General features: G+C 39.1%; 1 protein-coding gene across 1 annotated transcript in view; it reads right to left on the bottom strand.

Annotated features, from left to right (window-relative positions):
* EVI5 (ecotropic viral integration site 5) overlaps positions 1–15,111 on the bottom strand; it is a 214,395-nt gene extending 199,284 nt beyond the window's left edge. The window contains 1 exon segment of the mRNA XM_051999991.1: positions 15,033–15,111. Within this exon segment, the coding sequence (XP_051855951.1) occupies positions 15,033–15,086 (54 nt within the window). The 5' untranslated portion in view covers positions 15,087–15,111.
* Positions 15,112–15,919: the final 808 nt, after the last annotated feature.

Genomic DNA, 15,919 nt, shown 5'->3' with positions numbered 1-15,919 from the left:
CATTAGAGTGTATATAATTATATCTCTCATACGTCGTTATGTATTATATATTGTTATAAAGCACTGTAATGTTAGATCATTATTATTATTAGATATTAGGATGATTCTTGTTATTCTTATCATTCTCATGCCCTCCTCATCCTCCTGGGCGCTGGAACCCCCTCCAGCCCGGGGTTCTCCCAGAGGCTGCGGCCCCACCAAGGAAGCAGCTCCTCCAAAACAATAATTATCATGTAAATGACCCATGCGCTGTAAAAAGCCCCAGACGATCAGTAGTCAGGGCACACTACACCGTGGGGAGTCTGCCGGGGCTCCCTTCCCCCTCCTCCCCGCCAAGCCCAAGGCCAGCCGAGCAGCCACCCAGAAGACCAAACTCTGGCAGCAGAGCAGGAATTCTGCAAAGCCTCAGAAAGGATTTGGTTTGCGACCAAGGCAACCCCCTGGCTCAAGCTGTATCCCAGGAAAACTGGCAGCCTCGGGAAAAGGCCCAGAGAGAAACACAGGCTCCTACCATCGTGCACTTCAGAAGGGCTTTATCAGCTTCCTTGTAATTATCAGAACAAAAAACTCCTAACTCATTTGCCTAGAAATTATCCCTAATGGTAACTAGTTATTTTCTCATTTAAATCTATGAAAAGTGGTCCTGGGAACCGGATTACACAGAAAACTGGAAGCTCTCGGAAGCAACAGTTCTATCATTTCCCCCAAAATTTCAGCTAATAATTTAATAACACTAAGAAGTTGGGGAAAACAAGGAAGGTCTAATAACTGGAAGGTGGAAGACATTCTCCCCGGCTAAGATTAAAGCCCCAGAATTTCACCTGCTGCAGGTTTGGAATTAGATGACTTGGGTGAATTCGTGGTATTTCATAACACTGATTTTAATCAGCCGTATAAATAGCCACAAAGCAGGAAGCAATGAAGGTCACAAGAACTTTTCCAAATATACTTCCCCAGAGTGGAAGTCTGACTGAGGTGTCGGTTCAAGGTCCAAAAGGAGACCCAGTCGTTTAGAATGGATTTTTAAGTCATTCGATTCACACACAGATTTATTGTGTGTAAGCAAACTTAATTTTCCTTATCTCAGACTAGCCAGGGCTCTTCATACCTAAATATTCTAACTGATCTGTGATCTCATCACTTCAGTTCCCTAAGCATTTCTAAGTGGAATCAGATAGGCGGCACAGTGGAGAGAGATTGGACCTGGAGTTAGGAACATCTGTGTTCAGATTCCATCTCAACCACTTATCTGATAGATCAAAGCTTTTTAAACTCTGGGTCAAGATCCCCTGTGGGGTAGCATCACGGCATGTGGGAGTTGTGAAATTAGATATCTACATACAGAGGGTTACATAAAAATTTCTCAGGCGAAATAAGATCACAAGTGCTTCAAGAGGTTTAAGAAGCCTTGAGCTAAAAGACCCTAGACAGTTTTCTCATCTATAAAAAAAAAAGGGGGGGGGGGAGCGGGGGTTTAAGAACAGCACCTAATTATTAATAACAACTCCAAAGTGTTATAAGGATAAAAATAATATTTGTTAAGCAGTATATAAATGCTAGCTACTTACTACAATGTAAGAGCCACTTTTGCATAAGTAGAGAGAGTTTCATCCCTGGGCATTCACCAATGAACTCAAAAGCTGAGGGAAAAAATAGTAATAATGTGCCAGGCACTGTGCTAAGTGCTGGGGCCACAAAGTAAAAGATGATCATCAATTGGAATATTGCTACCAACTGCAGCACCGAACCCATTTATGCTTGCCCATGCCGCAGTCCTACAAGCAGCCAACCTCTATTTCACCAACATCTAACCATCTTAAGATGGAGAAAAAATCAGTTAGATGGACTAAAAACTACACTGGACAAAGGACTGGGAACCATGCAAAGACTGAGTACATTATAAATTCAAGTCATCCAACTTCAACTGGGCCCTCACTGCAACAAGGCAGTCCTTTTATTCTTCTCTAATTGATTCTCCATCTCAAGCCTGCACAAAAGCTTTTTCAAACCTTTTATTTGGTCCTCAAGCTTTCCACACCAACCCCTCCCTCCTTCTCTGTCAGCTGAGGACTTTTGCCTTTGACTTCATGGAGAAAATAGAGGCTTTGATTGAACTCCATCTTCTTGCCTTCTCCTCATCTCAAAACCTCTTGACATATCTCCTTTTCTCTGGCTTTAATAGTTAGGTGTCCTGCCATCCGTCTTATGTATATCAGAGCACTTCCTCTCCTGCAGATTGCCACCTTAATCATCCCTCTCTAATCTTGTGTCTTCCTATTTCCCTTTCAAACATACCCAAGTGTCCCCCCATTGAGGCAGCTAGGTGCAGTGGACCGCAGACTGAATTTGGAGCCTGGGAAAATCCTGCCTTAGCCACTAGCTCTGTCATAGGAGCAAGTCACTTAACCCCTGCCTGCCTCAGTTTCCTCATCTGTAAAATGAGGGTAATAATAACATCTCACAGATGTTATTTCCAAAAATCAACTGAAACAGTATATGAAAAGTGCCTCGTAAATCTGTAAAGTTCTCTATATAAATACTAGCTATTATGATTTTCTTTGCCTTGTCCCGAGTTTCCTGACTTGTCCTCTCCTGGAAATTCTAACTCCAAAGTTAGCAAAAATGTCTTAATTACCAGATCTATTGGTCTTTTTCCAGTCCTCATCCTCCTAATAATAACAGCTAATGTTTTTATAGCACATTAAGTTTACAAAGTATTTTTATCCTCACAACAATCCTGTGAGATGGATAATATTATTAGTCTCGTATTGTAAATGAGGAAACTGAAAACAGGCAAAGGTTAAATAGCTTGCCTAGTTATTTACATAGCTAAAACTGCCTGAGGCAGGATCAGATCTTCCTGAGCACTGTTGACCACCTCCAAGATATTCTCTCTCCCGTGGGCTTTCATGATACTAATCCCTCTTGTGTCTTGTCCCATCTTCTTAAGAATTTCTCAGTTTTCTCATAGCACACCCTGCCCCTGCCAGTGTTTAATGTCCTGGGACCCCATCTCTCTCTCTCTACATCTTGTCTTTGGGCAATCTCATCACTCTCCTGGGTTTTAATTATCATCTCTGTACGATGTCACACACATGGACCTATATCCATCTTAGGTTTTCCCCCGAGCTTCATTCTCACATCATTAATTGCTTATAGATATTTCCAACTGGATATCTTGAAAACATCTCAAACTCAACACCCAAAACAAAACTTATTTTCTTTTCCCCCTCTTCCAAACTTCCAAACTATTTCTGTTGAAGACATCATCTTACAGGCTCCCCAGTTCAAAAGCTTCAAGTCCTCTTTCTCTGTAACCACGTAGAATCAATTTGTTTCCAAATCTGGTCAGTTCTACCACCACAAAATCTCATCTTGTCTCTGTATTCACACACCTATTCAGGACACCATCAGCTTTCATCAGGATTATTGTAATTTATCTCCCCACCTCGAGTCTCTCCCTCCTGCAGCCCATCCTCTAGGCTTTGCCACAATGAATTACCTGAAGTATAAATTTCACTCACTCCCCTATTCAACAAATTCTAGTTGATTCACTATTGCTTCAAGGGTAAAATAGAAACATTTGGGTTTTGCTTTTCAAGTCCTACACAATCTGACCTCAATCCATAGTACATAGGAGGTGCTTAATAAATGCACGTAGATTAGTCAGTCAACTAATTGATTGATTTTCTGACTACAGAAAGACTGACTAGAGGGAGAGTTTCTGACTAGTACAAAAGTCAAATATGCAGATTGGAACCAATCAGCTTTCAGCCAGAGCAAGGGGAGGAGATGTCACACAGTGGAATTTCAGGTATGTGAGTCCTTAGGCAACTGGATAAGGAATTTTGAAATAGAGCCACAGATGTCTCTCTCAGAGGCGCACTTTCACTACAGAGTTCAACTGTAAGTGCTCTGAGGAGGGAAGTGAAGGAAGGAAGGGAGTGATTGTGGTGCAGGAAGGGATAGGACACATAGATGGTAGAGCTTTCTACTTCCATCAATCAACAACTAAAAGTGACTTGCCCCACCTCTGACTGCCTCAGTTTCCTCAACTATAAAATGGCAATAATGATGGCTCTCCCTCCCAGGGTTATAGTAAGAATCAAATGAGATAATAATTGTAAAGAGTTTAGCACAGTGCCTGGTACATAGTAAGTGCTACATAAATGTTAGTGATTATCATAATTATCTTCAACCATAAAGATGATAGCCATGGCAGTTTCTTGGATAGCAGAGTAACATAATGGAACAGTACTTTAAGAAAATCACTTTGGCAGCTCCACAAAGTATAGATTCTAGAGAGGAGAGATTTAAGGAAGGAATAATAACTAGCTCTTCTGTACTAGAGATTAGTATAATTTAAGTAAACATGTTGGTCATGTAAGTAAAGAGAAGAGGACAGACTGAGAAACCTCGTGTAGCTAAAAGTGAAAAGATTCAATAACTGGCTATGTGGGGTCAGGAACAGCTAGGAGTTAAGAATAAATTCAAAGTTGTGAAGGATGGTAGAAGTCTTTATAAAAATAAAGAAGTTCAGAATTGGGGTGGGCTTAGGGGAAAAGATAAATTCTGTTTTGGACATGTTGAATTGAGATACAAATGGGACATCCAAATCAAAATAAACTATAGGAAGTTCATGATGTGTGACTAAAGCTCAGAAGAGACTAGAGACTATAATCTCTGTGAAAATGACACTAATTTTTATATATTTACTCCCAATCTGCCTCTAGAGACATCTGAAACACAGAATTCCTTATCTTTTCTCCAAAACCTGCCCCTCTTTTAAATTCCCCATTGTCATCGAGGGCACCTCTGTCCTTCCAATTACTCAGTTTCACCACTTTGATGTCACTCTCTGAAGAGTTGCAAATCTTGTTAATTCTGTATCTTCAACATCTCGTGCATTTGTCCCCTCTTTCCTCTCAGACCCATCGCCTTTCACCTGTTCCACTACAATAGTTCCCTAATTGACCTGTCTCATGTCTCACCACTTTCTAAATCATCTTTCATGTAGCTACCAAAGTGATTTTCCTAAAACATGAATCTTGCCACGCCATCCTCCTCCTCAATAAACTCCCATGGCTACTTATTGCTTCTAGAATCAAATAGAAACTCTTTTGTTTGACATTTTTCACAGTCTAACTCTTTCCCCTCTTTCTTATCCAGAAAAATACAGTTACACATGACTCCCCTTCACACACTCTACAATTCAAGCATAAACAATGCTGTTCTCACATATAACACTTCAATCCTGTCTCCACCTTTGTATGTGTAGTTTTCTCCATCAGTGTAAACTCCCTAAGGGAAGGCACTTTTTCTGTATTCCTAGTACTTAGCACTCAATAATTTGTTCCCACAGTCATGAAGTTGATGGCAGCAGGTCCTGTAGAGCTCAGCTTCTCAAACGAGGGTCGTGATCCCATAGGGAGGCTCACAGCTGAATGGGAGGGTTGCAAAATTAGGATTTATGATCAATAAATGGTGATACCTGTTTTATATCTCTATTGCCTGGGGTCAAGTAAAAATTTCTCAAGTGAAAATGGATCATTTAGAACTTGGTCAAGCTTCAAAGGCAACGAGTTCATTCATGGCCAGTTGTCTTGACTATTGTCCTGCCACTGAACTTGAATGACTCAAGAAGATAGAATGAGGCTGACAATGTCATGCAATTCTGTTTCACTTAAATCTAATCTCACATACAAGTCAAGATATCACTCATGCTATCCTTGGTCCTTTCTTAAAACAAAGGACAAACAACATAGTGTCTGGCACATAGTACAATGAATGATGATTGATATACAGTTTGGGGAATTCTCTACATAGAAATAATCATTAACCCAAAGGAACTAATGAGGTTACCAAGTGAGATGATTTCTATAAAGAAGAGGACCTAGCACAGGGCATAGGGCAGTCAGTCATGTAGGAGGAGAAGCAGGAGACTGCAGGGTCACAACAACCCAGAGAAGCATGAGTGCCCCATGAGAGAAGGCAGTCAGCAACCTGCTGTATGCATCAAATAATGCAAAGAGGTGGAGAAGGAGCATTTTTAAATCTGTCAGGTTTGACAATTAAGAGATCATTGGTCATTCTGTAAAAAGCAGTTTAAGTTGAATAGTGAGGCAATAAACCTCACTAATAATTATTGAAAATAATTACATTTTTAAAAGATTTGAGTAGCAATTGAGAGAGAGATTGTAGAAGCAATAAAGAATGATAGCTTTTTCTAGAAGTTTAAAATGAGAAGAGGCAAAAGATGACAACTTGAGAGATATACTTCTGATATTAATAACTATTCTCCCTCCTCTAGCCCTTTGTTCATGCTTTATTCTATGGCTGGAATTTTCTTTTTCTCCCATTTTGCCTGCTGAACTTTCTCCCATTCTTTATTTTTTTTTAATTATCTAACTTTTTTTTTTACCTTTTTACATCCTACTTCTCTCTCCTTACCCCATTGGAAAAGAAAAAAGAAAAACAAAACTCTTGTGTGTGTGTGTGTGTGTGTGTATACCTATATGTATATATAGAGACAGAAATAGATAGATAGAATGGCCACATCCATTCAGCATATTTGGTTCATTATCTCTCTCAGAAGCCAGGTAGTATTCTTCATCATCAATCTTCTGTAATTATGATTGATTATTGTGTTCTCAAATTGTTCAGTGTTATTTGTCTTTATAATATTGTTCTAGTACAATTTGTTCTACTCACTTCACTCTGCATCAATTCATATGTCTTCCCATGTTTCTTTAAAACCATCTCTTTTTATCATTTCTGATGGGAAAATAATATATTCCCATATCATAATTTGTTTAGTCATTGCCAATCTGTGGTCATCCCTTTAGTTTCCAGTTCTTTAACACAACAAAAAGAACTGCTATAAATATTCTGCACATATGCAATCTTTTCTTCTTTCTTTTATCTCTTTTAAGATATAGATCTAATATGGCATCACTGTGTCAAAAGTTAGACACAACTAAGTAAGTTTGGGGGCTTAGTGACAAATTGCTTTCCAGAACGGCCATACCAATTCACTGCTGCAATAATGTATCAATGTGCATGTTTTCCCCAAATTTCTCAAACATTTGTCGTTTTCCTTTTTTGGTCAGCTTTGCCCATCTTCACATGGGTGATGTGGAACCTCAGAGTTGCTTTAATTTGCATTTCACTATTAGTTATTTGGAGCATTTTTTTCATATGGCTACAGATAGCTTGGGTTTCTTCTTTTGAGAATTTCCTGTTCCTGTCTAGTAACTACTTTCCAATTGGGTTACAGCTCTTTTTCTTATTAGAAAAGACACTTGACCAAAGAAATTTGCAGTTAATCTTAATTGCATTGGATTTGTTTGTGCAATTATAATAAAGTTTATGTATTCAACATTGCGTTAACAATTCCACCCCCAACCTCTGACTCAGATAATACCTTCTCAAAGAATCCTTCCCAGATCCTTGGGATCAATATCACCTACCTCTCAGATCTCAAACAGCTCTTTGTTTTCATCTAATCACAGAATATCAGTGCTGGAAAAGATCTTTAAAATCATTAAGGAGAGACAGGGTTGTAAAACAGCTAGAATTCTAGAGCTGAAGACAAGGAAAGCTTGTATTTGAATTTCACCTCCACCATTTTCTAAGTGTGTGACCATGCTCAAGTCACTTAACCTCAGTTTTCTCATTTATGAACGGGAGAACATTAATGTTTTTGGTGCCTATTTCAGAGGGTTGTTTCAAGAATAAAATGAAGAAATGTGAGTAAAGCATTTTGCAAACTTTAAAGCTTTACCTGAGAATCAGATATAACATTGTATAGACCAGTTTTAAGATATTAACTGTGTGACCCTGGGCAATTCACTTTACCCTGTGTGCCTCAGTTTCCTCATTTGTAAAATGAGCTGAACAAGGAAGTAACCATCATTCCAGCATCTTTGCCAAGAAAACCTTAAATGGAGTCACAAAGACTTAGACATGACTGAACAATAACAACATCCCCAAAATAGAAAGATGTGGAAATTGAGACCCAGAGAGTTCAAGTGATATGCTCATGGACACGTGATGAATAAGTGGCAGAGCTGTGAGTTAAATCAGGTCTTTGGAGAACAAATTATTTTCTCAACTGACAATTCTCCAGTGCATTTATCACATGGAATTGTATAATAAATTGTAAGATGCATAAGACAAATTTTAATTTTCTAAAGCCAAATACAATCTTTTACATACAGAAAGTGCATTAGATAATGGTGGAGGGGTTGCTGCAGAACATAATCATAGCAGAGCCTGGGCACCTTCTTCACAAATGCTTCAGACTTTGTCCATTCCATTTTTACTCATTGTTCTAAGGAAAGGACTCAACATTCCTCCTGCCAGCTGCTGTATCACCTAATATCCCAGCCTCACCACAGACTAACCTATTGCACAGTCCCAAGGTTCTATCTACTATACCATTTAATTGCCCTGGCTCTCAACTTCCTCATTTGTGAGATGAGGAATTCAATTAAATGACCCCTTTCTATTATCTATGACCTATAAGAAGCTAAAAGACCCTCTGATGGCAAATATAGATAGATAGATATAGATATATCTGAATGAATTAATGTAGGGGAAGCATTTTGAAAACCTTAATGTGCCAATATAAAGGCTAGCTATTATATGAAGGCATTACCTGTTGTTAAAAAAGAAATCTTGTCACAACATAGCATTTCCACTCTTTTTGTTGTTGTTTGCTTGCATTTTATTTTGTTTCACTTTTTCTCTTGTGCAGCATGATAATTGTATAAATATGAATGCATATATTGGATTTAACATATATTTCTACCATGTTTAACATATACTACTTGCCATCTAGAGGAGGGCATTAGGGAAGGAGGGGAAAATTGGAACACAGGGTTTTGCAAGGGCTAATGTTGAAGAATTGTCCACGCGTATGTTTTGAAAAATTAAAAAAAACTTTTAATAAAAAAAGTTAAAAAAAAAAAAAAAAGAACTCTTGTCCACCCAAAGTATTTGGACTTGTTTCTATTTTAATTCAAGGCCTGAAGACGGAGAGACTAGAGGCAAGTGGCATTAGTGGCTACTTTAATAGATTGGGTCATCATTAATTATATTCTAGGAAAAGTCAGAAATATTGTTCCAAAGTCCTATAGAGTCATGTACAAGAACAGATATAAAGTGAAATGAGCAGAACCAGGAAAACACTGTACACAGTAGTAGCAATAGTAAACAATGAACAATTGTGAACAACTTGTTTATCATCAGAAATACATTAAAGGCAATTCCAACAATACTATCCCCTCTAGAGAAAGAAATGATATTATCTGAATACAGACTGAAACTTACTCTTTTTCTCTTTTTTCTTTCTTCCTTCCAGTCTTACACAAGATGACTAATATTGATACAAGTATAATCTATATCAAATCGCTTACTGTCTCAGGGAGAGGAGAGGGAAGGATAGAATTCAGTATTCAAAACTAAAAACAAACAAAAACAATGTTAAAATTTGTTTTTACATGTAAAGGGTGGGGGATAAAATATTTTCAAAAGGAAAAAAAAGGAAGGAAGGAAAGAAGGGAAGGATGGAAGAAGGAAAGAAGGAAGAGAAGGAGGGAGAAAGGAGATCTGAATTTAAATCCCAGATCTTTGGGCCTTAGTGTCCTTACCTATAAAATTAGGAGGTGGAATTAGCTAACTGAAAGATAAGGATACTTCTATCTCCAAATCTACAACCCTAATTTCATGAGGCTAGTTCGCTCTTGCAAAGCCATAGGAAGGATTTAGATATAAATGCTGAGGACTATTTCCTCAGCTTGTATCAACATCAATATGAATGCTTTTTCTATCTTCATCTGAGATTCGAGCACACAGCAGCTCTGCCCTAGTATCATCTCAACCAACTTTTCGTTTCTGTATGAAATTACCTTTCTAGTGATGTAGATTCAAGATAATCTACCCGCAAAAGTCTTGTCATGAATTCTATTAGCCATTCACATTGCTTCACCCTCATTGCTCACCCACAGCAATAACATTTCTAGGACAAATTTCTAGGAGTTGGGTAAGAGTCACAAAGACAGATTTAGTCTGGTCATTGAGGAAAACATTGCTAATAATTACAACTATCCCAGAATGGAATGTGCCATTTCCAGAGACATTGGGCTCGCCATCATTGGACATCCTCTAGCAAAAATTGGATGATCTCTTATCAGGTAGGTAATAGCTGGGATTCCCATTCAAGACGGGCTGATCTATCCTATGATTAGTAATATTTTTATTTGAACCCACTGAAAGGCTTTGTTCTTAGTCTTTCAAGTATCTGCATATTTTTCTATTGTGCAAGTGGAGATATGGAAAAGTTGGGTTGTGGGATCATAGAAAACATTCATTTTACTAGTCTTGATAGTGTTAGGTATTTCAGTCAGTTATGGGACAGTGGGTGGAGCACCAGGCCAGGAGTCATAAAGACCTGAGTTCAAATCTGACCTGTCTCTTACTAGTCATTTAACTTTGTTTGCCTCCCTTTCCTCATCTTCCAAATGAGCTGGACAAGGAAACAGCAAACCACTCCAGTATCTTTGCCAAGAAAACCTCAAATGGAGTCAAACATGCCTGAAAACCACCAACTAACAAGAAAAAGGGCAATTACACAAAGGGAAATACTGTCTGGTTTGCCCAAGAGTAAAAAACTTTGAAAATTTATTTAGAAGTGTGACACTTATTCAAACTGTTCAACCTGTTCAACCTCCAGGAAGACTGAATGTCACTGAATTACTTAATTAAAACAATATTTCAGTTGCCCCTCAAGTGATACTTTGCTTGAACCACTAGCCTTATCCCTCCATGAGTTCATGGACTCACAACTCTAAGTGATTTGAAGGCCTCATTTCTCAAATATAGAGAACTGAGTTAAATTTATAAAAAATAAAAGCCATTCCCCAATTGGTAAGTGATTAAAAGATAATAAGTTTTCAGATGAAGTAATCAAGTTATTATATTTTTTTAAAAAGTCAAAGATTGGAAAGAATGTGGGAAAAAATGAAACAATGTGTTCAGTTGTGAACTGATTCAATTATTCTATAGAGCAATTTGGAACTATGTCCAAAGGGCTACAAAATGCATCCCCTTTCACCCAACAATATAAAAAAAAAAAAGGAAAAGGATCTATATATATATAAATATTTATAGTAGCTCTTTTCTCAGGGCAAAGAATTTAAAAATGAGAGGATATTCATCTATTGGGGAATGGCTGAATAAATTGTGGTATGTGATTATGATGACATTACTATTGTTCTATAAGAAATAATGAGCAGGATACGCTCAGAAAAACCTGGAAAGTCTTCCATGAGCTAATACAAAACAAAATGTATTGTGTACAAATTAATAGCAATGTTGGAGGGGGAATTGATCAGCTGTGAATGGCTTTGCTATTCTCAGCAATACAATGATCTAAGACGACTCTGAAGCCGTGTTCAGGGAAGACTAGCCTCTCTGGGGTTAGGGCTGCCAGACCCTTTAGAGGGCTGCTTTCCACCTTTGGTGCCCACCTGATCTACCTATCACCTGTGGCTACAATGGTCACACCATGTCATCTTGACTGACCTGCCACTGGACAGGGATGGCTCTGGAAGCATGAGGCTGATGATTTCATGCAACTCTGCCTGACTTAGATCCAATTTATGGGTGAATCAAAAGACATCACTAGACCATATGAAAAATATTATCCACACCCAGAAAAAAAACTGATTGTGTCTGAATATAGATTGAAACATACTTTTTTGCTTTATTTTTCTTTAGGACTTTTTTTTGTGGGTGGAATCTAGGTTTTCTTTCACAACATGACTTATGGTAATGTTTTACATAGCTTTGCACATACCTTCTCAATGAGGGCAGGGAGGGAGGAAGAGAGAAAATAAAGTTTTAAAAACAAATATTAAAAAATATCTTACAAGTAACTGGGAAAAAATAAAATATTAAACTAAAAAATGTTTTTAAAAAAGCTTGTCTCTCTTTGTATCCCCAGTCTCAGCATAGTACTTAGCATACAGTAGGTACATAATATAGATGCTAGTTGACTAAGTCATTGGAAAAGACCCTGATGTTGGGAGATTGAAGGCAAAAGGAAAAAGACATGACAGTGGATAAGATGGATAGATGGTGTCATGGGAACTTAAACTTGGGGAGACAGTAAAGGATAGAACTTCCTGGAGAACAGTGGTCCGTGGGGTCAGGAAGAGTGGGACGCCAGTGAACTGAACAAAAGTTGACTGACTAACCCCACCTGGGTTTTTCTCCACTAAGATTCAACATCTCAGCATGTGGTAGTCATTGTAGTGCATTGTATATAGCATAACACAATAGGAAATAGTTTTGTTTTGTTCTTGCTTCCAGCCATGTCCTGACTGTCGGACACTTGGTTCAATAGTATCCAACTCTTTTTGACCTTGTGGACCACACTGTCCATGGTTTCCTTGGCAAAAGTACTGGAGTGCTTTGCCATTTCTTTCTTCAGTGGACTAAGGCAAACACAGGTTAAATGACTTGCCTGAAGTCACACTAACAGGAAGTCTCCCAGGAGTCTTCCTGATTCCAGGCCCAGCATCCTTTCTACTGAGCCATTTAATTATCTCCTCTCGTTTCCTCTCCCAGATCTTTGGATGTGGCTGTGGGGATTGCCAAACACAAATACCCATAGCTAACGGAAAGAAATGAGGAAAAAGGCTCTCTGCACCTCTAAATAAGGAAAACCAGGAGAGACAGAGATGGAAATTAGATGGAAATCTCCCTCTCTCAGCTAACCAACCCAAGAGCATTCCCGGTAACTGGTCAGCAATCCCAGCAGCTCAGGCTGCTTCCACCTCTCTCTGTTCCAGGACCCACATCCCTCCCGCCCGTCTGGTCTCTGGAGTTTTGTTCACCTGTTTATATCTTCATCTTCATTAACTGTAACAGTATCTTGGTCCCTCTTATCTGGCCATGGAAAACCCAAAGTCTAAACTCAAGGAGAATGGAGGAATGAAGAAGGGAATTCAGTCCTAGAGACTGCAGTATACAAATGTCAGCTCCCTTTTTCCTTTCAGGAGACTTCTTCCCAATACAAGCACATCCCCCAGTGAGGAGGGAAAGACCATCCTCTTCTGTCTACCAGTGATTATCAGAAATCACTCTGCCTCTAATCTCTGAATCACCATCACCCAGGCTCCAAGTCAAAATACAGATTCAGAAAAAGAGGGCCTGCCTTGTTATAGCAGATTAAATTTACCCAAGCAATTAAATGAGCCCTTTTTGCACAAAGAGAATTTGCTTAAGGGTTCAGTTTGCCATCTTGATTACAAGGAAAAGCATGACTGAAGCTCCCCTCCCCATCCAGAGGCTATTTTTAAAATTTCAGGAGACAAGAGTTTATTCTATTTCCTTGATAATGAATTTCCTTGAAATTCAAAATGTCCCCCATTATGACACCAGCCATTGTGGGTCACTTAAATGGAATGCCATATGGAGCTGAATGACTTGGATTCAAATCCTGACTTCCACACTATATGAATACCTGTGTAACTGGGGGCTAGTTTCCTCATCTATCCAAGAAATGGACTGGATTAGATCAGTTCTTAACCTTTTTGTGTGTCATAGATTCCTATGCAGATGTTTTTAAATATATAAAATAATATGCAAAAGATTAAAAAGGAAACCAATTATATTGAAATACAGTCTTCAAAATATTAAAAATTTCAAGATCATGGTCCCCTTGGAATAATAACAACAGTAACAAATTTTTATATAACACTTTGCCACAAGTTACTGCTTTTGGTCCTTCTAATAAGATGATGGGGGACGGGGTACTATTATTATCACCCGCATTTGACAAATGAGGAAACTGAGACCCAAGGACTTGCCCACAGTCACACAGGCATTAATACAGTGCAGAAGTCAGGATTTGAATCCAAGTTCCCCAAGTCCAGGGGACTGGACTACTGTTAGTAAGTATCTGAGGTAGCATTTGAATTCAGGTCTTGCTGATTCCAAGTTTATCCACGTAGCCATGGATTCCCTTTGGGAAGACCAATTTAAGAACCCTTGGACTGGAGAATCTCTGAGGTTTCTTCTAGTTCTCTGAGGTCCCTTCTGGCTCTAAATCTATGATTCTCTAAAATTATGAGTTGCCTCTTTGTGGAGGTAATTGTTTTGCTTTTGCTCCAAGAATTCCCTATATCCATGAACTCATGTACCTTTCCTCCAAAAAAAAAAAAGAAAAGAAAAGAAAACTAAAATAAAATTGAAGTTTTTCATTTTGAAAGCCCTCTTCCTAAAGATTTCTAGAATCTAAGCTACTTTGAGTTCAATAATTCTGAGTCACAACTGCAGCGTATCACCTGTAAAAGGTACCTTAGATTCTGCTCCCCTCCCCCTAGTTTTGGTTTAGGCCTCCCAGAGAGCTCCCTAAGGGAAGGATCTGCTTTTGTTTTGTTTTGTTTTTTGTTTTTTGGCTCTTTCGGTAACCCTAGAGTTTAGCAAAGTACCTGGAGCATAGTAGGTGCTGCTTAATAAGCTTTCAAGTCTAACTGGCAATCCCCAGAATAGGTTTACATCTTGGAGATCAGCTCTGCCCTGGGATCATTAAGGGAACAGATCATCATTTTCCTGAGCCAGTGGAGCTCTCCAAAAACAAAAACATAAAAAAAAAAAAAAAAAAAAAAAAAAAGCTGAAAGCAGCCCAGATATCCACCAGTCTCCACCGTAGTTCTTTCTCCAACATTATCAGCTGCACGTTCCAGCAAGAATGACAAGATGGTGTGGAATTACAAAAAGCTGCCTTTCGCTGCCGCCTCGCCATTAGTCATATGAATTCCTGGCTGGCCCCCTGCTCCCCTACAGCGAATCAGATGCAATAAATCCTTAAAATGAAACATGAGAAGTCAAAGCTTCAGCTCCTGTAGGGTTATTTTTCCCCCTTTTTCAGAATAAACAGGATCCCAAATCCTACCTCAAGCACAGACCATTCAATTTTTAGAAATAAATTCAATTTCCAGGTAAATCTTTCTGGGTCTTACCTGTTTCCCAGCGTGGTTTCCAAGGGCAGTAGTCATCTTGAGAGTAACCATCATAAGCAAAGAGCTGGGGGAGATTGGGATTTTGAATTACATTTACAGCTGACTCATGGGGAGTGGTTTATGCACACTCCACCCAGATCTGCACTTCTTTTCCTCCCACCATCCATTTGTTAGGGATCAGGTCTATGGGAAGCTGGGATAGTGGAGGACTTGGAGGGCTGGAGCCTACAGTTTCTCAGTTTTGCATTTTGTTTTGATTAAAAATGGATGGAGTTTTAGCCATCATTTACCACTTCATTTAACACATCATTAGAAGCAAATTCAGTACCTTTGGCTATGGGCTTTTCAAAATAGATGGCTCCAATTTTTGGAACTTGTTCTCTGGCTAACTCCCCCTCAGTGTTAGTTGGGTGCATTTCAAGGAATTCTGCCTTTATGTTTTCCTTTGGGGCTGTTCTTCAAACGGTAGCTGAAGTATTAGTACATTGCAAGCTTCTGCGTTCTGTGTTCCCTGGCCATTTCCAAACCTTGGCCCACATTTCCCCCAGCACCCTCATCAGCCCTTTCCTTCCAGAATTTGGCCCCTGAGACTCTGGGCTCTACCTAATAGGTGCTGCTAGGCCTTCTCTTGCCTGGAACCAAGCCTCCTGGTCACCTGAGAAGCCATTCCCTTTCTGTGATGCTTTCCTCCTGTGGGATGAGAAGCACTTAGTGATGCGGGAAAGATTCCTTTCTAGATTCCCACCCTCTCCTAGTTAATAATGTAAATTGCCCTTTAACTCACAAATCTTGGTCCCTTTGAATTCCAATAGAAGATCTGACCTGTTCCCAGCCCCACCCGGATATGAGCCAACTTTGGGGCTACACCCGAAAGCCCCTCGAGCTAA

Source organism: Antechinus flavipes, chromosome 4 (genome assembly GCF_016432865.1).
Source record: "Antechinus flavipes isolate AdamAnt ecotype Samford, QLD, Australia chromosome 4, AdamAnt_v2, whole genome shotgun sequence".
NCBI classification, from domain to species: Eukaryota; Metazoa; Chordata; class Mammalia; order Dasyuromorphia; family Dasyuridae; genus Antechinus; species Antechinus flavipes.
The sequence above is the reverse complement of the archived record's forward strand: the minus strand, read 5'-3'. Positions and strand labels throughout refer to the sequence as shown.